Raw genomic sequence first — 22,785 nt, 5'->3', positions numbered from 1 at the left:
AAGTCTTATCTTTGTGAGTTGGACTTCCAAGAAAACTTTTTTTCCCCCCGCTGCTTTTGGTTCAGTCTGATAAAATCCAACATGGCGTCTGTCGTAGAGTCCATTACCCTGTACAATCCACTCTGCCGTTGATCCATACAATCCATCGCATTGTCCGTTGTACTGTCGCTGAATCCGATACGTTTATATATATATAGTCCATCACACAGAAGAACCACCAACCGCCCAGCATGCAGCTCAAACCCGTCCAGCTGGAGTTATACAGCCATTTCTCTTAAGAATCCACAGCATGTAAATCCCCAAAGCGGCGTAAAATCCATCGGAAACAAACAGCGTCGGCCATTGAAGAACCTGTTGCCGTAACACTGTTGGGATTCATCGCCATGTAAAGTCCGTCAGGCTACGAATTCCTTCAATTCACATCAATAAATTCACCAGACGTTAAAAATTAAGAAGAATTCATCACAATGTAAACTCCATCACTCCGTCCATCCTCCAGTCGAGGTGTACCAGTCCACAGATGACGAGCTTCAACCTGTCACGTCCCGATACAAACAGTCATTGAAACAGCAGCATCGTCTGCAAACAGTGACTTTCAATATGTTTCTTAAAGCTGTGTCGTCTTTTCAGCCATTTCCATTCTCCGTTTTTTTTTCATCCTCCATTTATTTAATTATTCTTCCATCTGGGGACAAGAGAGTGGGTGGATTCAAAACTAACCACTGATTGGTTTAAAAGAAAAAAGAAAAGCAAAAATCTAGTGGTTTTGTTGTTGTGCCTTTAGTTTCTGTCCAGCAGTTGATGTCAGTGTGTTTACATCAACACCTTCCAGGTTTTGTGCTTTTGTGAAACCACAGAGACTTTTTTTAAAATTATTTGGTTCTGGTTTTTAATCTCCAAGTGTCTCTCCATGTCGTTTACACTCCTAAAAGTTTCTCACTGTCAAGTTTTATGAGGTCACTAAACTTCACTGGCTGATAGATGTGAAGTTTTGGCAAACGATTCTAACATGTGCCCCGAGTTGTTTCCTATTTCCCTTTAATACCATGTTTGCTTTCCACCATTCGTGACTGAAGTGTGACTGTGAATCATGTCATACTCATTTGGATAAAAATGATAAGAAAATAACAATGTTGAGATCATTTACAGTCCCTTTTTTTATACTAAAAATTCCACTTACGCTCTGTTGACACTTGTGCACATGAGCAATTTGACATAAAACGTGTCAGCGGTGATGTAAAACATTGAGTGTAATCTTTATTTACAACTAAATTCATAACTAAAACAGAAAAGTGAGCAGGTGAACTAAAGGAGTGGTTTCTGATGTTGCTTAAATTTTGAAATAAAAGAAAAGCAAAACTTAATGCCCTAGATCATGTGGCCAATGTGTTTGTAATTTCTGTTTTGATTCTCTCACTAAAAAAAAGCTAAAAACCAAGAGGAAAAATCCAGGTAGAAGAAATAAGGAAGACATTTGGCAGGAAAAATCAGAATCTAGTTTTGATCAAGTTTTCTGTGTTGTAAAAATCTACAATAGAAAAGTGTTTATTCTCTATTTTTATCAATATGTTTGAGTTATTTTGCAGCTGTTTGTTTGGTCTGACATTATTATTATTATTTCATATTTCGGTAACATATTGGTCTTTCCATGTAAGATGAGGTTTGAACATACTCTCATACAGTATATGGGTAGATCTTGGTTCTATGGGTCACAGCCTGTATTTCGGTCTTAAACCAGCCGTCTGGACTTCCTGTAACTTTATGATGTCACAGCAAAGCAGTCACCAAGCCCCGCCCACTTGGACCCACCAACCAACCTTTTTAGGATTTGATTTCTCTGAGTATTTTCCCTGAAATCTGCTCTATTTTTATTGGGTCTCTCAGAAAACAGCCAGCCAATCAGAAGAGATACTGAGAGGTTTCCCTTTTCTGATTGGCTAACTGAGGGTCTATGAGGACCTTTAAATGTATCTATAGATTGCACAGGAGACAGTTCAATACTTTTAATTAGCGACTGGGGAATACATTTTGTTCAATGTTCTGGGGATTTTTTTTTTTGTTGGTAAAAGCAGATAAATGTTTCCATTTCAGGTTTATTGATCTAACTTCAAACAAATTAATAAATCATGTCATACACCTCTCCTAGATCCCATCGTACCTTTTATGTGAGAACACTGTTTTCGCCTCATTAGTTCATTTTCGCTTTAAAACATTTTCCAGCTTGTTAAAAAATAACCAACACATCAGTGCTGTTCAGGGGACAATTATCCTTCTACATGGGGTGTTCTCTTTGTTTTAGACTTAACGGCATTATGATCTGTTAAAGTACAGTTAAGGTTAGGCAAGCGGGGCGCCAGCAAAAGCCTCTGAAAAACGGGTGATATTTTCCAAACTGTTGCAGTTTTTGATTGTGAAACAAACATGAAGCTGCTCTTTAGATTCAAGTTGAAGCAGCGTGAACGTTTAGGAGAGTTAATGAGTCTGAATGAGTCCCCTGAGAGCTGTGATCAGAGGACAACGAGTCCATGTAGTGTTAATTACAGCCCATTTTAAATGATCGACATCCAGCTCACTGCTGGGAAATCGTCCTTTTACTGTCGACCGCTTTAACGCAGCTGATGCAGCGAGGTCTGATTTAAATATTTACGGGTCTCTGGTTTAGTGAGCCAAGAGCGGCTACAAACACTTTGGTTAGCATCAAAATGCAGGACATTACAGATATGAATATGACTGAGAACACTGTGGTATGGTATGTTCCCTCTCAGTGTCAGACCTGTAGCTAAGAGAAGCTAACACACCAGCTAGCTTGAGCGGATTTTGGGTAATTGCACAGCTTTTGGTGGGAATCAAAGCTCATGTTGCTTTTTTTTTGGAATTTAAAGTTTTAGAATATCATCTGTATCAACAAGTTGATCTGTTGTTTTGATTTAACTTTATTCCTCTCTCTGCAGCTAGTTTTAAAGCTAACTGCTAAGCTAGCAACAACTGAGAAAGCGATTGACTGGAAGCTATAACTTCACCTTTTCACAGCACAGAAACCAGTTTAATCACATCAGCCACGTGTGGAGGAGGTAAAATAATCCACCTGAAATTATAAAAAAAAAAAATTGAAATCAAGTCTCTTTAAAAAGAAAAACCAGCTGAAGAACCAGGCAGGTCGGTCTTCGTCTCCATCCAGTCGCTCCGTCTGACTGCCTCCGTTAGCTAGCGGCGCCTAATTAGCATGAGCTCAGCAGTCAGTGTAAAGTCGCTTCGCTCCAGCTAGCCGGGGCGTAGCGTTAGCCGAGGGCGGGGCCTGGAGGTTTGCGCAGCCACTGGTAGAACTGGCGCCGGTGGAGGCGGTGCCAGCGCACGTTGCCCTCGACGATCTCCAGCGCCCGTGGTAACGCAGGCCCCGCCCCCACGCCACTGGACTGGATGAACTCCTTTAACTGAGGAAAGAAAGGACAAGAAAAAGAAGGAAAAGAGAGAAAGAGACAAAAATATTATAGCCCAATGTATACTAGATATGTTAATTACATCCCATAATAAGAGAGGATTGGATACAATTAACAATATTCAGCTCTGTGGCTAAAAATATTATGTTTGTGGCAGCTTAAAGATAATTTACTATTTGGACAACTGCCCATTAAAACCATTGAGCCCATTAATATTTTAAACAGCCTCCTCTGGTTTTAGTTTTTCTACCAGATCGAACCTGAGGCAAAACTCTGTGATATTATATGTTATATTTCTACCTTTAATAATAGAGAATACAACGCTGTCGGCAATCATACATTTAATTTCTAGGCGACACATTCCTGTGATTTCTTATACTTCCATGAAGATGATTTAAATCTGATATTCAGTGCTTGGTTACACAGTGTGAAGGTGATGATGCAGCTTTTTAAAGATAATTAAACCTAAAACAGAGTAAAAGGAAACTGATTTAAGATTTAGAATAAAAGGTTAAAGAGAAAATATATAAAAGGTCAAATTCATGACTTGATCATTGACCATTAAAAATAACCGTTCGAGGTAAAAACCAGATGTTTGGGTAAAAGATGATTTTTGCCTTGAATGACAGCTGGAAAAGACATTTTACAGCAGGAACCGGCGACTTATTAAAGCGAAAGTGTCTTTTAAAGGGCCGATAATCACAGAGAAACTGCTTTTAAAGCTGCAAAAATTAGAGGTGAAATTCTCAGCGTTTAAAGACGACGAATCAAAGTGGAACTTTTCCTCAGAGGACGGTGATTAGACGGGAAGTTTTCCTGCCTGAGAGGTGACAAACTTTACAGAGAAACTTTGTCGAAGGATGAGGAAGGAGAAGAAGAAGGAGAAGAAGAGAATTAATGTTTCTTCAGAGTTGAGGAGTGAAGAGGAAACTCAGCGTTTGACAGATTCACTGGAGCGCAGGAGAAAATCCATCCGTTCACTTTCACAGAGTTCATATCATTAACTTTCTTCTGCTTCTTCACTGTTCTATAGTTTTACTCTTTATTTCCTGTCTCTCCTCTGTGAGAAACATATTCAGATTACTTTAGAAAACACACACACACACACTTCTCATTCGTTGCACTATTTGTATTCAGGGTCTCGTTGTAATTCACGGTGATTTCAGTTTGGCTGTTTCTCTCACACCGATGCTGATGTGCTTTTTTTGTTGCCATGTCAACACAGAAACGACTCATCAGAAAAAGAAAAAGCTCATTATTCAGAAACTGGCTGGACTCTTTGTGGAGAATGTCAGGTCTTGAGCGTCCGTAGATTATAAAACCAGCGTTTTTCTTTTTCTTTCTGCCGTCGACCTCTGACTCTCTGGTTTTATTTCTCTCTCTCGAGTTTCAGGGAAATTCATTAAAGCAAATAAGAAAGTGTAAAAGTGTCCGAGCAGTGAAATGAAAGAGGAGTGAAGTCGACTGAAAGCGAGCTGAGACTTCGTTAAATAAAAACTTCTCTGACAACAGAGCAACGTTAAAAAAAACTTTTCATCTTCACATAAACTTCTTAATCATAGAAAGAGAAAAATGCAACTTTCTCTTTTTCCTTTTTTAAAGGGATAGTTCACCCATAATTCAAATTTCACTCATTATCTACTCCCCCTCATGTGGACTAAAGGCTGGGAGAAGTTTCAGAGTCCTCCGTTCCTTCTCTGAGTTACAGCGGGGCTCCGTGCAGCACTGCATGTCCATATGACGGTTGAGAACGGGGCTCACTTTCCTTCGTCCAAAAAGACACACCAAAAAACATCCAAATACCTCCATGCTGCTCGTATGTAATGTCCCTCTTGTATTGAAGCCCCGACATGAGAAATTGTTCGGAAAAAAATTTAAATAAGTCTATGTTTTAAGCTTGTTTGTAGCGGAAGCTCCCAGTGTCTCAGTTCACTGCTCTTCCTGGTCCGTCCAAATCTCATGTGATTTGCACTGACACCCAGTTCACGGCTTCGCAAATCGCGCGAGATTCCGGCAGAGCAACACTGGGAGCTTCCGCTACAAACAAGCTTAAAACATAGACTTATTTAATTTTTTTCGGAACAATTTCTCATGTCGGGGCTTCAATACAAGACGGACATTACATACGAGCAGCATGGAGGTATTTGGATGTTTTTTGGTGTGTCTTTTTGTTACGAAGACAGTTGGTATCCATTTGCAACCGTTATATGGACATGCACTGCTACGCCGAGACCCCCTGTAACTCAGAGAAGCCACGGAGGACTCTGAAACTTCAATTTTGGGTGAACTATCCCTTTAACAGATTCAAACTCCAGGTTTTATAATGACAACTTGGTTCAGCTGTCTGACCTCTTTTATTGGTTCATTTAACTGATCAGCTGACTTGGTGGGCGTGGTGAGGCGTTCAGGGTCAAGTTTACTATGGTGGAAATATGAACTTTCTGATGTGTCGTCTGTGTGAAAACGTCAGTGAAGCTTCGCTGTGATAAATCCCAACAAAACACTGATTAAAGTTGAATCATTTTTCCTCTAATTTTCCTAAAGTTTGACTCTGGATTCAGAGACTCAGAGTTTGTGGTGAGTTTTTGTCTCAGTCGGAGCCGTTGGACCAAACACAGGATTAATGAGACTAATAAGAGAGATGGAGCCAGTTTTAATCTTTAGGGTCTGAGGACAAAAAAAAGTGCCTGTGTTTAATAATCTTGAACTAAACAGAATCTGATCAGGATTAATGAACACTAGATGTTTGACTAGAAGGCAATACGTTTTGCATATCTGTGGTGTAAGACAGTGGAAATAAAGCAGGTTTGACACTGTTTAATAAGAAATACAAAGATTGAATCCTTATGAAATACCTTCAAACTTCCTCCACATTTACCGTGACAAATTAAAAATGATGACGTAAGCCTCAGGTGGCATTACCAAACTGTTGGCTTGTGTCTTCACCGTTCAGAAACTGAGTACTAGACAACATTAGCAGACCAAAATGTCATTGGTCGATTGGTCACAGGAAAAAAAACATTTGGAGCCATGTCTTGTCAAAATTGAGAAAGTAGGCTAAACCATAATAACTAACTGAAAATTCAACCACACATAAGTGCTACTGGACATATATTCAATTTTAGGCATTAAATGACTTTTATTTAATATTTAATCCTTATCTCCTATATAAGTGCATTACATTTTTTCATGACGGTATTGAAACTGATACCGTTGCTATTTTTAAACACCTGCAGTTTACGGTATTAATACGTAATACCGCCCAAGCCTAATAGAAATGAAGTAAATGTTGGTAGTTACTAGGTGGTATAGGGTTTTGTTGCACTTGTGTTTACACAGGCTCATTGAGAGGAAGCAGATTATCATGTATTCATTTAGTGAGAAGAGGTGAGAGCGAAAAGGTTTTAGTTCTACTCACTGCTTTTTGAGTATTAATTATTTGTTTGCATATTGTTTGAATATTGGCTTGTCCTTTATTAATTTGATATATTTGTGTTATGTGAAAATAAACACACTAAAATCATTCATTCATTCATCATCATCATCTGGTGTGTTGAAGATCAGGGAAATGGGCTCTTTGCTGCATAATGAGTAAAAAAACCACCGGCCACACGGTGTGGAAAACACAGAACAACAGGAAGTGGCTGGATTCATCATTTAGTTTTATTTCTTTTTTTTTTCATGGCCTCGGAGCGAGGACTGGTTCCTCAGGTCGTCAGGTCACAGGCTTCACGCTGAGCCGAGTTAAATCTGCCTCAGTGTGACTGGTTTTTACCGCCTTAATGTGACTGATTGGAGCTTCTTAGTGTGAAGGTGAGTCCGGTGTGTGTGAGTGTGTGTGTGTGTGTGTGTGTGGTTACCTCAGCGAGTTCTTTCTCCGTGTTCAGGAACTCTGTGACGCCGCCGATGAGCTTGGAGTTCATGAACAGAGCTTCGCCGTAACTGCTCAGAGACACAGAGGATCAATATTTATTATTATAAATCGATCAAACGACTGAAAACACGACGCGATGGTGCTGCGGCGTCTTTCTCTCCTCTCACCGGGCGTTCAGGATGTCCCACTTTTCTCTGAAGTACTTCCAGGCCAGGTTTCGACCCTGCGAGTTCCGACCCACGTGGATGATGACGTCGATCACGTCCTGCTCCGGGACCAGGTCAGAGGTCAGAGACAGGTTCAGTAACCTAGGAGACACACACAGCTCTTCTTTAACGGAGCCAATGCAGGTTAGGATGTAAGAGCTAACATGCTAGCATACCGACATGTTTAGCCATTTTAATCTGGGGTCTGCTCATAACTCTGACATCCCATTATTTCAAAAATTACCCATTGTTCCGAAATCTTAATGTTTCAACATCCCATAATAACACAACGTTACCAGACAGAGTTGTTTAAGAGGGAAATACAGAGACTGCTTGATGAAAAACTGCCCCCGACTGGAATGCGAATCAGTGGTTTTGCATGTATTTCCCTCTAAAACAACTCTGTCTGGTAACGTTGTGTTATTATCTCATAGCGTGGTGAATGTGCAGGTCACAACTTGTCCACCAGAGCGTTGTGGAGTTGTTAATAATAATAATAAATATTTTATTTGAATAGGGATATCAATGAACATTGGTATAAAAAATGCTCCAGTAAATATGCCGGATTATAGCCGAGCCGCTAATTTACGTCCGTAGTCCCTAATAAATAAATAAAATACAACAGTACGTCACAAGGAATAAAAACAATACAATAAATACAATACAAATGGTGATACACATGACGATGCACTACACAAACCAGAAAGTTTGTTGGATTGTGTATTTGACGAGTTTGATGAGGGAAACCAAGAAATCCCATGAGCCTCCGTAGCGTAGCTCTGAGCAGCTCACGGCTCTGCTCCGCCGTTCTAAAAACAGCTTGCACCGACAATTAAAGGTAACGAACCTACTGCTATGACTATAGGGATTATGGCAATGGGCCAATTTGCCAAAATGTTCAACTATCCCTTTAAGATGTCAAACAAATAAAGTGAGGGAGTTGAGGGATTAACAGAGTTCATTCAAACGTGTGAAGACGACGATCCAGGTTTATAAAGAAACGACTGATGTTCACTCATCCAGCTGTGTTTCCCTCATCTCCCTTTACTTCCTGTTTCCTTTGTGTGTGAGTGTGTGTTTGTGTGTGTGTGTGTGTCTGTCTGTGTGTGTGAGCTGGTTGTTTATAGCGGCTGTCTTTTCATTAAACCCCCAAATCAATTTTCTCTCTCTTTTCCCACAATCCCTCTGTGCTGAAACTATTTCCTGTGTGACCAATCAGTGTGTGTCTGTGCTGTGGAGAGAGTTTTTTTTCCCCTCTGTGTGTGTGTGTGTGTGTGTGTGTGTGGTATTGATTTTCCAGCCCCAGTAAACTGTTCTGCAATCAGAGAGGTAGTACTGCATGTTCAGATAGCAGCTACACACACACACACACACACACACACACACACACACACACAGACACACACACCAATCTATCCCAGTGTACAGTTCAGAGTGTGTGTGAGATCCATCCTCGCTATTTTTCGGAACGAGAGAGAGATAGTAGCAGCTCCCGATAAATTACTCTACTGATAACACACTCACAGACACACACACTGATACACACACTCACACACACACACACACACACACACGTTGGGTAGATTAATGTACGTTGTGAGGCCTCGGGCAAATTTTCACTGAACCTTTCATTCAATTTGCATCGAGTTTCTCCTCCATCATTTAAACCTGGGAACTGACTGGAAACGCCTCGTGCTGCGTTCAAGGACCTCACGTTTTAACACGAGCAGCATTTATATTAATAATAAAGACAACACAAGGTGACTCTGACCTACTGTACCGACGTCCTTTGACACGTCACTAATTCAAATGGAAAAGAGCACACTGCAGCAGAACCACTGATAACAACTGATTCATAGATTTAAAGGAGACGTGTTATAGAAATATCACTCTTTGTTTTTCCTTCTGATACAGAAAATGTGAGAACTGACAAATAAATCAGTAATTTTCAGTAATTTCCATGTGTTTTTTTGACTAGCTGTTCCCTCAGTTGTCATCTAGTGATGTCATTAGTAGAGGGGGGCGTGGCCTAGTGAGCAGTGACTCATTTGCATTTAAAGGGACAGGCACTGAAACCAGCCGGTCTGAACAGGGCTGTTTATAGTGGATGAAATGAGGAGGTTTTTTCGTAGCCTATAAGGTAGTTATAAATTGATATTCAAACAAATAATCTGTATAAATACCACAACGATGGACATATTCAGCTGAAAGTCACTGCATACCACAGCTTATTGAAAGGTAAACACCAGCTGTAACTATTGTTAGATAAACGTCTGTGGCTACGGGATATGACATCAGCCCGGTCAAACATTTTACGTAGGCTGTATCTTGACAAAAACAACTTAACAACTACATTACCACCGAGAAAAATGAACATTTTGTAACTAAACGATAGCATCACTGCTCATCCGCACTGGCCGGCTATTGACAAAAGATTGTAAAATAAAAAATAAATGTTATTATATGCAACAATGAGGTGAATAATCCATAAAATGGACCTAAACTAAGATAATACAATGGTTTTCATAATATATATATCTCTATTAACAATGAAAATACTGCATTCTGGGTAGCCTTTGCTCCCAAGCCCTTAAACTTGTCCCTCAACTTAATTTGAAGGTTAAGATTGAGGGAATTGGAATTCACCGTAAGTCTCCTTTAATATAGGAAGTGAGATCAGATCAAAAGTGATGAATGGAGACAGTTTTTACATCTCAGAACTGATCCAGATGTTTCCCTCAACAGCTGGTGGAGACCAAACACTGAGATAAAAGAGTCTCAAACCTTTAGAAGAAGTGACCAGAGTGTGATTATTGATTATTGATTATGTTCTGATCATGGTCCTGTCGTACCTGTTGAGGAGGAAGGTGTTGTCGGAGCAGGTGAGCGCCTCCAGCAGGATCTTCTTCTCTGAGACGGCATTGGTGGAGTGGAACTTCATCCAGATGAACTCCCACACGTCCTCGTCCATCAGACTGACGCCGGTGCAGTAGACGATGTCTCTGATGTTCGGAGGAATCCTGCGAGAGACGGGAAGTCATGAGAGTCAGGGGGACAGGTGAGGAGGAGGAGGACAGGTGAGGAGAGACGATGTCATCATGAACTCAGGGACAAAGACACATGGACTGAATCAATGTGTTGGAATAAGTCCCATAATCTCAGTTCACTGTGGTTTTCTGGTGCTGAGAACTTCCTGTCTCTTTGTGATGTCACAACAAAGCTGTCACTGAGCCTCTCTTCTGATTGGCTGACAGTTTAAAGCCCCAGTATGTAACTTATTTGGCTTTTTATTAGCAAAAATCAAATCTGTCTTTCATAAATACGTATTTCACTGAAGTGGAATCACACCCACATACAAAGTAAAGCTTTCTGGTTCCTTAGAATGAGTTGTTACAAGTCGTTACAAATACATAAGTGGGCGACGCACCGAACCGAGGCGGCCATGTTGCATCGCCATTTTTTACGTTGAGTGGCAGCGTGACCGTAGGTAACCACGGAAACTGAGCGGAGCTGTGGGCTCGGCCTGTTAAAACTGTCACCACTGTGTAGTGTGAGGAAGGACAGAGGCACTGGTGTTGCATTCAGGTGCAGTCAGGCAGACGGCCGTCGGCAAACCAACCGGATGTCATTTTACTCCACCAGAGAAAGACGGTAAAACAATACCACATCACCATGACAACATATTGTCACTGTGCCTGTATTGTTTTGCCTCGTGCTGGCGGACCACTTGTTTACATAGACGCTTGTTTATCCTGTTACATGCAGCGTCTGTTGTCTGTCTGACGTCTGCCCCATTTCACCTGAATGCAACATCAAGAATACGTTCTGATATGCAACCGCACCGCTAGATGGGGGGAATTCCTACATATTACACCTTTAAATGATTGATCCGATATAAATAGAGCAGATTTCAAAGGGAAACCAAATCCTGCAAAGTGTTAAATGGATGTTTGGGTCCAAAGGGGTGGAAGGGGGCGGAGCTTTGGGTGACTGCTTTGTTGTGACATCACAAAGTGACAGGAAGTCTTGACGGCTGGTTTTAAGGCTCAGTTACATCCTGTTTACTGCAGTGAACGGGAAGTAGAGTCAGTACAGGTATATACTGTATCTGCAGTTGGCTGACAATGTCACACACACGCCATACCTCAGCTGGTCTGTGGCTACATCATCAGTAAAGCAACCATTATAATGTGTGTGTGTGTTTATACTTGACCTAAATTGTCAATAAACCAAAACTAAAAACTTTCATCACAATACAGTGAACTCAGCTGGCAGCAAAATTATACACACACCATACGAGTGTGTGTGTGTGTGTGTGTGTGTGTGACAGTGAGTGTCTATTCATTATGTGTGTGAGTGCAGAGTGAGTGATGCAGGGACAATTACATCATTCAGCGACCTGGGAAATCATTTTAGAGATGCTCCACTTAAGAGCAAACCTCACACACACACACACACACACACGCACACGCACACTGACTGTGGCATTTAAGTGCTTCTCAGACGACAGCTGCCAACACTGCGCTGAGGTGTGTGTCTAAAACACAACGTGATGCTGCTGATGGCGATGATGAAGATGCTCCTCCCACTCTGCCCAAAGGAAACAACAGTGATGATGATGATGATGATGATGATGATGATGATGATGATGATGATGATGATGATGATGATGATGATGATGATGATGATGATGAAGGAGAGTTTTTCTCTGTTGAATTTACAAACTGGAGGGAGAAACGTCTCTGGTTCCTCCAGATGGTTCTGAACCCATTAACGAACACACTCTCTCTCACTGTGTGTGTGTGTGTGTGTGTTTTATCAGTCTTTCGTGTCCTGAAGCTCTTCTTCTTCTCCTCCTCCTGAAATATCTCTCCCTCCCTCTCGTTCCTTCCCTTCCTGACAGTAAACATGTCTCTCCACCATCTGCTCTGTCTGTCTGTCCATATGTCTTCCTGCTCCGTCCGTCTCCAGACTCCGCCCCTTGAAATGTCACTTTGGATGTTGGGAATCACTCGACTCCGCCCGTTAAATCAACTTAAAGGGACAACGAGGAGTTTGCTTCTGGTTCTAAAAGAGTCTCATATTACTGTGGATGAATCTACGCTACCACTTGTTAATGGGTCCATTGCAGATAAATATATTGTTTTGTCTTTATAGTTATTTTGATATTATTATTTAGTGGTTTAGTGGTCTAGTGGTTTCCTAGTTTTGGTTTCCCGGACACCGGATCGCTAGTTGGCATTGTTTATGGTCGGAACTACGACGGTATCTGATCGTCTTCCAACCTCCGACTTTCGTTCTTGATGAATGAAAACATTTTTGGCAAATGTTTTTGCTTTCGTCCGTCTTGCATTTCACCGTGTGTGCGGAGGCTCATGGGAAATGTAGTGTGAAGACACTTCGCTTTCTGAAACTCCTTGTAGTCCCTTTAAAGCAGAAGTAAGCGGAATATTTGTGTTAATATAAGTCTTAAATAGTTCTATCTTCCGACAGCAATCACTTCTATAGAGTGTTTGGTCTGAAACACGGGTCTGTCAGTCACTCTGCTCTGCTGTAAGCCGAGGAGAAAACTTTCCTTGTATCCTACAACCTTTATCCAATGAGGAGAGAGAACGGCATAAAGGGGCGGTCCTCTCTGTGTGTGCAGCCAAGGGATGCGCGTGAATGTGGTGACGTAGGGACGAGGGAGGGGACTGCTAACTCCATCTGCTGACAGGAAGTTAGCCAAAACCACCGGATCACTTACTTCTGCTTTAAGGACTCACGGAAAAAACATGTGTTCAACTCAGGTGCTCAAAACCTTCACTGAAGATCATTAAAACTGTCAAAGAGCCACCTGCACCACCTATACTGTGTTTATTTATTTTATATTTTTATCTATCTGTGTATGAAGTATTTTATTTTGTTAATATTTATCTACTCATATCTTTGTTCAGTCTAACTCTTATTATTACTGACTAGGAGCTTTCTGGGGACCAATAAAGTAATTCTGATTCTGAAAGTAAAGTTGGAGAGACGACCTTCACCTGTCAGGTCAGGTGAGATATGTAGAGGTATATTGGTCCTTTTTTTAATTTATAAAGTCAACATCGTTCCTCAGCACTTTAGAGAATTGGTCACATAAGAATTGGTCGGGTCATGAACAAACTTCTCTGCTTCTGTGCCTGAAATATTTCACATCGTTCACTCAAACGCAACGCGACTGTGACTTTGGTCCAGTTTAAAACTATAATAAACAGTTTGTCACTGTAGTTTTTTATTGGAAATGAGAGTTTGTGATGATTCATTGAGAATTAGATAAAGGTGAAATACAGCAGAGGAGCTGGAGAGGCTCTCATCCTCTACGACTCCGGTGCTTTATGACTTTTCTGCCGTCGCTCTCCTGAGAACCTCGGTCCTGTCGGCGGCTCAGCCTCCAGCCGCTGGACAAACTGAGTTTACAAGACGAGCGACCATCAGCTACTGTGGCTTATGTGCTCATAGTGAAGAGTGTGAGTGTGAGTGTGTATGTGTGTGTGTGTGTGGGAAGTAAATACCCTGCAGCAGCAGAGGCTTATGGGTCTGTGTGTGGATGTATGTCGTGTAATTGTGCTGAAGTACGACCACGACGGCGGCTGAATCCCCAGACCACCGAGTCTAAACCGAGCGGGGACTCGGAGCTGAGCCGAGTCCAAATCAAACTCTGGCTTATGTCTGTTTGTCACTTTCTATTAACGACTCTGTAAGTTCCCACCATCTGGGTCTGTCGGTGCCATCACAGGAGGAAAATGTGTTTTTCTTCAGCGACTGGGGACGAGTTCAGTCCTGATGTGAAGACGGGGAAAAAAAAATCGGTTGGGATTTTTTTTTTTTTTTTAATCCCCAAAAGTTTGTACGAGTTTGTACCAAAGTTTGCAACGAGGACAGGAAGTGATAACTTTTAAAGGTCCCATACGGTTGATGTCACAACGAAACAGTCATCAGACCCTCAGGGATTGGCTGACTGTGTTCAGAGTGGTCCAATAAAAATAGAGCAGATTTCAGAGCAACCAAATCCTTCAAAGTGTTAAATGGATGTTTGGGTCCAGGTGGTGAGGGGGCGGGGCTTTGTTGTGACATCACAAAGTCACAGGAAGTCCTGACGGCTGGTTTTAAAGGCTCAGTTTGTGATGTTATTTTATCAATTTATATCTAAATCCTAGAGGCCTCAGGATAAGGGAACAGAATAAGAATGACATCGCAAATCTTTTCCTACTATGTGAGACCTTTAACTCTCCTCTTTTCTCCTCTCAGCCGGATCCAGACGTGGCCACAGCTGCTTCAAAGACAAATTTGAAAGCTGATCTTTTGTGATTCATTGAGAAGCTTCATTTAGACTAAAACCCCGGTGGGACATGATTAATATATTCCAGAGGGAGGTGGGTGTTAAAATATTAGCTGCTCTCTGCAGTAATTAGACTCATTGTTCTGGAGGGGATTTCAGCCCCGTCGTCAGTTTTTTCTATCACCGTGGTGATGGAGGAGACGTTCAGGTGTGACTCAGGTCGGCCGTCCAGCTCTTTGCCTCATAATCAGGGTTTGTTACATAATCGGCGCCGGGTCAAACCAGGTCTTTCCTGACAAAACGCTTCAATAAAAAGCAGCTTTGTAATTAAAACCTCGGAGGAAAAACCACATACATGTGCTCTGCAGATGGGATTAAAATCACTGAATAGAGCATGAAGTATTAAAAAAAAAATCTCCCCTGGGAGGATTAATCCTGCATGAATATGGATTCAACTGGCACTCTGCCACGACTGCAAATGGTTTGCTTTTACAAATAACAAAAAAAGAGGAGAGAGGCCAGACTCGTGTTGGACGAGGGAGGACGGAGAGACGAAGCTTTTCCAAAAAAGAAAAAATGCTGCCATATGGTCGGCGGCGAAAAACAACGAAGGTTTGAAAAGGAGTGGAAAAAAAACCTGGAGCGGATGGAAGAAGCTCTGAGGAGAAGTGTTTTGTTGAACTGTGTCGTCCTCCTTCATTAACAGAATCTGACAGTGTTTAATGTGGAGATGTTTAATTTAATGTTAAAGCCTCTGATTAGCGTCCTGTTCACAGCTGCAGCACCTGGAGCTGCTTCACTTCCTGTTTGAAAAAACTTCATGTTGTGGAACGAAGCCGCCGGCAGAAGATGAAAGAGAGAAGTTAGAGGAGACGAGTGGACGGCAGAGAGACGGATGGATGTTAAGATGGATGGATGGATGGATGGATGTTTGGATAGATGGATGGTTGGTTGGTTGGTTGGATGGATGGATGGATGGATGGATGGATGGATGGATGGATGGATGGATGGATGGATGGATGGATGGATGGATGGATGGATGGATGGATGAATGGATGAATGGATGGATGTTTGGATAGATGGATGGTTGGTTGGTTGGTTGGATGGATGGATGGATGGATGTTTGGATAGATGTTTGGATGGATGGATGGATAGTTGGATGTTTGGATGGATGAATGGATGGATGGATGGATGGATGGATGGATGGATGGATGGATGGATGGATGGTTGAATGGATGGATGTTTGGATAGATGGATGTTGGTTGGTTGGATGGATGGATGGATGGATGGATGGATGGATGGATGGATGGATGGTTGGATGTTTGAATGGATGGATGGATGTTTGAATGGATGGATGGATGGATGGATGGATGGATGGATGGATGGATGGTTGGTTGGTTGATTGGATGGATGGATATTTGGATAGATGTTTGGATGGATGAATGGATGGATGGATGGATGGATGAATGGATTGATAGTTAAGATAGATGTTTGGATGGATGGATGGATGGATGGATGGATGGATGGATAAATGAATGGCTGTTTGACTCCCAAATATGGTCGTATAGTCTATGTGGTCGTACCTGTTCTTGTTGCTGCTGATCCAGTCAGAGATGTAGGCGACAGCCTGACGGTGACACTGTTTGTTCCCAAAGCTACACGCCAACATGATGAGCTCCCTCTGCAGCTCCCTGCACACACACACACACACAAAACACACATGTTCATATATCAAACTGGAAAATTAAAGTGATAGTTCACCCAAAATTCAAATTTCACTCATTATCTACTCATCCTCATGTCGATTAAGGGCTGGGAGAAGTTTCAGAGTCCTCCGTGCCTTCTCTGAGTTACGGGGTCCGCGCAGCAGTATTTGTCCATATAATGGTTGTCAATGGATACCAACTGTCTTCGTCCAAAAAGACACACCAAAAAACATCCAAATACCTCCATGCTGTTCGTCTGTAATGTCCCTCTTGTATTGAAGCCCCGATATGAGAAATTGTTCCGAAAAAAATCAAATAAGTCTATATTTTAAGCTTGTTTGTAGTGGAAGCTCCCAGTGTCTCAGGATTTGCACTGACACAGGAACAATTTCTCATTTCGGGGCTTCATTACAGGCGAGCACTATGGAGGTATTTGGATGTTTTTTGGTGTGTCTTTTTGGACGAAGAAAGTTGGTATCCATTGACAACCATTATATGAACAAATACTGCTACACCGAGACCCCCTGTAACTCAGAGAAGGCACGGAGGACTCTGAAACTTCTCCCAGCCCTTAGTCTACATGAGGGTGAGTTGATAATGAGTGAAATTTGAATTTTGTGTGAACTATCCCTTTAACATTTTATAGTGTAGTTTATGATGAGCCCAGGTGTTGGACTGTGTGTTGCGTACTCGGTCTGGTAGGACGCCTGCAGGACGTTTCCCTCGTTGCCGGGGCCGTTGGTGGGCCAACCCATCTGATGGTAGCGCGACGCAACCTGCTTCAACACGTAGTCCTGCAATAACACACACACACACACACACACACCATTAAGCGTTAATTAACCGACTCCCAGCTGTCAGCCCTAAACAGACAGTTTATCCTGCTAACGGGCCGACTGACTGACTGACTGACTGACTGATTGATTGATTGACTGATTGAGATGGAGGCTAATTGATGGATTGGTCGTTTACACTGAACAGGCTGTACTCCTCCGTGCGGTCCAGCAGTTTGTCCAGCTGGTACAGCGCCCGGCTGGCGGCGTGCCACGGCAGGAAGGACGGCTCCTCGGGCAGGTAGCCAATCAGCTGCAGGGGAACGCCCTGAGGGAGGTAGCCCGCCCTGAGAGACACAGAGACAGAGAATATTATTTATTTTTTAAGTTTAATTTCATTTAGACTGTGTATAAGAGAGAGAGAGAACTTGATCAGCACACACGAGCATGCTCACACACACGCATAGGGTAAATCATTTTATGTATACTTTTTATTTATTTGTATATTGCTTATATATTTGGTTTCATGAATTGTATTGTGTCATTGATTCCTAATGCTTTGGCAACATAGTTCTTTTAACTGTCATGCCAATAAAGCAAATTTGAATTGAATTGAATTGAATTGAATTGAGAGAGAGAGAGACGTTCTGTTCACAGAGGTGCATTGTGGGACATGAATTCAATTTTGACGCCAGATCCTGATGTAGCGTTGATCTTTAACCCTCTGATGTAAAAGCCCTCTGTGGAGAGAGAGTGTGTGTGTGTGTGATTGTGTGTGAATAAACTACTTTATGAACACATAAAGACAAACTTGGCCTCTAAATGCCACTGGAGCTGTTTAGCGGCGCCGGTTACGGCCACCGCCTCATGAATATTAACGAGCTCATTCTCTGCTCTGCATTCATTAATATTCATGATGTTTTTTTGGTTATTTTGGGGGGAAGGGGGGAGTGGGGGGGTGGGGGTCACTCAACTACCTTCCTGACCTTCAGCCCCGCCCACAGCTCATGAATATTAAACGAGGCGAGGCGTTCGAGGACAGGCGGTGAACTCAGAGAAGGCGATGTTGGTTTTATTGGTTTTATTCCGATTATTAGTGTTGGTGTGAGCGACGAGGGAGATTCATGACCTCACAGCCGCTGAGGCCGAGGGTTGACCTTTACTCAGGAGCTGTCAATCAAACTGAGTGATGGACAGGAAGTGAACACATTTATTGTTGTGCTTGCGTTCGCCTGAACTCGACCTGACTCCTTTAATATTTTAACAGCGTGAATCAGTCTGAGCCTGTACGTTATTATATTTACATGAACACTGATTAAACAGCCTGTTTCATTATTCTGTTAAAGAATATAAAGTTTACAAGCTGGAACTATTGATGATATATGAATCAAAGTTCAGTTTCCTCGCTGACAGTGACATGACGCTGGACTCTCTTTCAGTCTGGAGTTGCCCACGGTGAGAGGCAGCGAGCTGGTGTGGGCTTGCTCATAGCTCCCCAGCTCAAAGAAACGGCCTATTTTCACGGCCTAAAAGAGGTTTTACCTGAAAAAAAAATACACAGTTCCATTGTTCTCTATAATATAATTTTTTCCAGCCCTTCAAAGTGCAGGAAAAACACAGTTTTTATTTGGACCTAACCAACTCACGTATCAGCCTGGAAAAAGGAGTGGGCATCCAAGGAGGTCCCTAATAAACACCTAGTGTCAGACCCTACTCAACAGGTCCCCGGCACCGACCTCCCAAGGAGACAGTGGTCAACCCTCAACAGGTTCAGGACTGGACATGGCCCGTGCTTGCCTTCACAGATGGGGCAGCAGCCCTAGCCCACTGTGCTCTTGTGGAGAGGAGCAGACCATGGAACATATCATTGAAGCCTGCCCTCTCCAACGACTGAGAGGAGGATTGGTCACCCTCCACACAGCAAATCAGGAGGCAACTGCTTGGCTGAAAGACTTTGCATTCGCTAAATAAAAAATAAAATAAACTCACGTATCCCTCTCTGCCCAGGGTTAGCGCCCGCCGATCAGCAGTTGGTTAGTTCCAAATAAAAACTGTGTTTTTCCTGCACTTTGAAGGGCTGGAAAAAATTATATTATAGCGAACAATGGAACTGTGTTTCTTTTTTTCAGGTAAAACCTCTTTTAGGCCGTGAAAATAGGCCGTTTCTTTGGGTCTGTTCACAACACTATGTTGTAAATCTCTGGGCAGGGCTATTATGGGCTGGCGTTGCTAACGGGAGGAGTGCAGAGAGTCTTCTACTGCAATTAAAGTACTTAGGGGCTATTTGTAGATCATACAACCCCACTTTAAAAAAATGCTACTATCCCTTTAAGGGTCTCGCTTATTCACCGCCTTGCTGGCACGACCTGGGCTGCCTCTGCAAGGAACTGCGTATCTCTACCCAAGCCCTCGTCTTCTCTGTAGCCCAGTACTGCGCCCCAGCCTGGAGCAGAAGCCCACATTCCTAGAAGGTTGATGCGTCACTAACAACGCCCTTCGTATTATAACAGGACCCAGGACGTGATGCGCTGGAGAGACGACGTCTCACTCTGTTTGTTTCTTTAGTTCTGATAAATCCAGCAAACAGTTTCTGACAAGCACTAAACAGCAGCACACAGCGAGCTGGCTGTAATTCAGGCCTGTCACCAACACACTGACAGAATTAATATTAATTAGCGACAGCTGAGGCGACGAACCGCCGCCGCCGCCGTTTGTCACTGTCGCTGGAGAAAGTGACGTTCAGCACCGGTTCAGTGTTTTCTACACTGCTCTGATTGTTAGAGATGGAAACTGACACGGAGAATATTTCACTTTCACATACCATCACGTTATACGATTCGTCATACAGCTGCAAGGTAGATGAAGCTCCAAAAGGTAGATGTTTGTGTTAAAGCTCCATACAGTATAAAGGTAGATGTTTGTGTTAAAGCTCCATACAGTATAAAGGTAGATGTTTGTGTTAAAGCTCCATACAGTATAAAGGTAGATGTTTGTGTTAAAGCTCCATACAGTATAAAGGTAGATGTCCATGTGTAGTGTGATTATAAAGCAGCTCTAGGTTCTATATTAATACTGTGAAAGTATCAAATCCTCAGTCCAAAGAGAAATGCACACAGCCTGAATTCAGAAACTGAGCCTTAAAACCAGCCGTCAGGACTTCCTGTCACTTTGTGATGTCACAACTAAGCCCCGCCCCCTCACCACCTGGACCCAAACATCCATCCAACACACACTTTCCAGGATTTGGTTTCTCTGAGAGTTTTATTCTGAAATCTGCCCGGCTTTTGTCGGATCACTCAGAAAACAGAAGAGGCTCAGAGCCTCCTCCTCTCCTCTGATTGGCCGACCCGTTGTTACTAAAGCTCCAGAGAGAAGCTGAGAGAGGAGATGAAAAACTACACTGAGTTGCATTTTTGGTTCAAAAATAAATCTTTTTATGTATCACTCTAACCCTTCAAAATAAAAGACATGCGAAGAAGAACCAAATAATGATCAATTAAAACCAACCTGATTAGCTCATATATCAACATGAAATCTCTAGTCTAAGTTTTTTATCTTGCGGACCGACAGACAGGTTGTCAGGGCGACAGACTTCCACAGAAAGTTAATATGTGCGAGATAAGACTCTCTAAGTCTTTAAGCAGCCGACAGAGGAACTCTAAATTCCAGACCATCATATTTCCATAATCTGCCTTCGTATCCAGCACCAACCAACCTCCACAGTCATCTCCATTCCTATCATGCACCTGGCCTCTGGGACATTACCATAATCCATCCAGCCTGCAGAGACTTCCTGTTTACAGCTCCCAACCACAGATGAGGCTCAACAAGGAAGCAGGGGAAAGAGGAGGGGGGGGCTGATCACCATAGCAACAGCATCCAGCCATTGATCTTGTTTGCCTGTTTTTTTTTTTTTTTAGTCCGTCAGTGTTTTCCCTCTTCAACCACAAACATCATCCATCACCTGATCATCCATCATCCGTCCGGACCGAAACACAAACGTCACACTTGACTCACACCGTTCACATGATGCGATCAGTCGCCACGGCAACAACTGTCAATACAGCGACTGTATTTCTGTATTTCTTTTGTCTACTTTTATTCTCTCTCTCTCCCAGGTTTTATTTCCTCCTGCCTGTGTGCTCACAAATGTTATACATGATGAACTCTGTATGTTATTCATGGATGGGTTTGTTTGTTTCCTGTTTCTTTGTCTTGTCTCATATCTAAGAAAAATCCACTTTGATAAAAACACAGAGTGAGACTTCTGTAACTTCTGAAGTGTCTCAGTCAAAGCAAAAACAAACAACTCTTTGGTTCCTCCTGGTTTCAACAAACAGAACAACTGATTAAAAACAAGAGAAACATCAAGAGAAAAAACTTCAAACTTTATGCTGGAAAATTTCTTCATGTTTGCCAACAACTTTTGCTTCTCAAGTTCATTGCTAACTTTTTCGACAAAGATTTGCTGCTAACATTTAGTGCTAATGTTTGTTCGTAACACTATATTCGTTACTGATGTTTGCTGCTAATATTACTAAAATTTAATGCTAACGTTTAATTTAATTTATCACTTTTGTAGCTAACATCTCTATTTGTTCTCTACATGTTCTGCTAAATCGAATATCTTTCCCTTACGTTGTCGCTAATGTTTTCCCACTAACATTTGCCCATAAAATTTTAGCCGATACTGCAAGATTTGTCAGTAGCTGTTTACATTTACCGTTGTTCGCTTTTAACATTTAACATCAACTAACATTTGGGGCAAAGCTTCGTCAGAATGTTTGCTGCCAATGTTAGCTACTCAAATTTAATGCTAACGTTTAATTGTATAATTTGCGGCCAACTTTTGTTTCTAACATCTCTTGCTTTTGTTTGTTCAGCTAATATTTGCTAAGTTATAACTTAGCCTACATTTGTTGCCAGTGTTTTCTGCTAATGTTTTCCATTAACATTCGCTGGTAAAAGTTACAGCTAAGTAGCCTACATTTAGCCTACAGAGCTAACATTTGTCAATCACATTAGCTGTTAACATTTGCACGTAATTTAAAATTTTCCGCTAAGTTTCGTCGCAACCATTTGCACTACGAAAATGTAATGCCGATAGTATTGCAAACTTTTGTTGCTAACATTTGTCACTTTGCATGTCCAATGACTAAACTCATTCAACTTCAACTGGAACATTATATTGTTTTTTTTAAGTGACACAGCCAATTGTCTGCTCTGTAAATATAAATAATAACATGTGATGAATGAGTCAGAAACCGAGCAGTGAAATGATCAGTGTGTTGTTTTATCTGTTTAACTCTCACATTGTGTTTGTAATGAACACTGCAGCCTTTAAACTGAGCTCATTAACTCGTTAACATCGTTAAGGGCCAGTTAATTGTTTGTCCATTAGCCATTAGCAAGGCTCAGTGGAGAGCTAACGAGGGACTGCCGCAGTCACACACACACACGCGCACACACATGCACACGTATACACA

The 22,785-nt window shown here is 42.0% G+C and overlaps 1 protein-coding gene across 1 annotated transcript in view; it reads right to left on the bottom strand.

The window, feature by feature from the left end:
* Nucleotides 1-1,139: 1,139 nt before the first annotated feature.
* LOC146962330 (thyrotropin-releasing hormone-degrading ectoenzyme-like) overlaps nt 1,140-22,785 on the bottom strand; it is a 194,654-nt gene continuing 173,008 nt past the window's right edge. Inside the window, exons 14-20 of the mRNA XM_085768900.1 lie at nt 17,499-17,646; nt 17,217-17,320; nt 16,404-16,511; nt 10,370-10,537; nt 7,479-7,619; nt 7,298-7,379; nt 1,140-3,431 (exon numbers count right to left, since the gene is read on the bottom strand). Coding sequence (XP_085625026.1) covers nt 3,279-3,431; nt 7,298-7,379; nt 7,479-7,619; nt 10,370-10,537; nt 16,404-16,511; nt 17,217-17,320; nt 17,499-17,646 — 904 coding nt within the window. The 3' untranslated portion in view covers nt 1,140-3,278. The remainder of the gene's footprint in view (nt 3,432-7,297; nt 7,380-7,478; nt 7,620-10,369; nt 10,538-16,403; nt 16,512-17,216; nt 17,321-17,498; nt 17,647-22,785) is intronic.

The sequence above is a fragment of the Trachurus japonicus genome, chromosome 23 (genome assembly GCF_045865225.1).
Source record: "Trachurus japonicus isolate A0001 chromosome 23, Traja_1.0".
Taxonomy (NCBI): domain Eukaryota; kingdom Metazoa; phylum Chordata; class Actinopteri; order Carangiformes; family Carangidae; genus Trachurus; species Trachurus japonicus.
The sequence above is the reverse complement of the archived record's forward strand: the minus strand, read 5'-3'. Positions and strand labels throughout refer to the sequence as shown.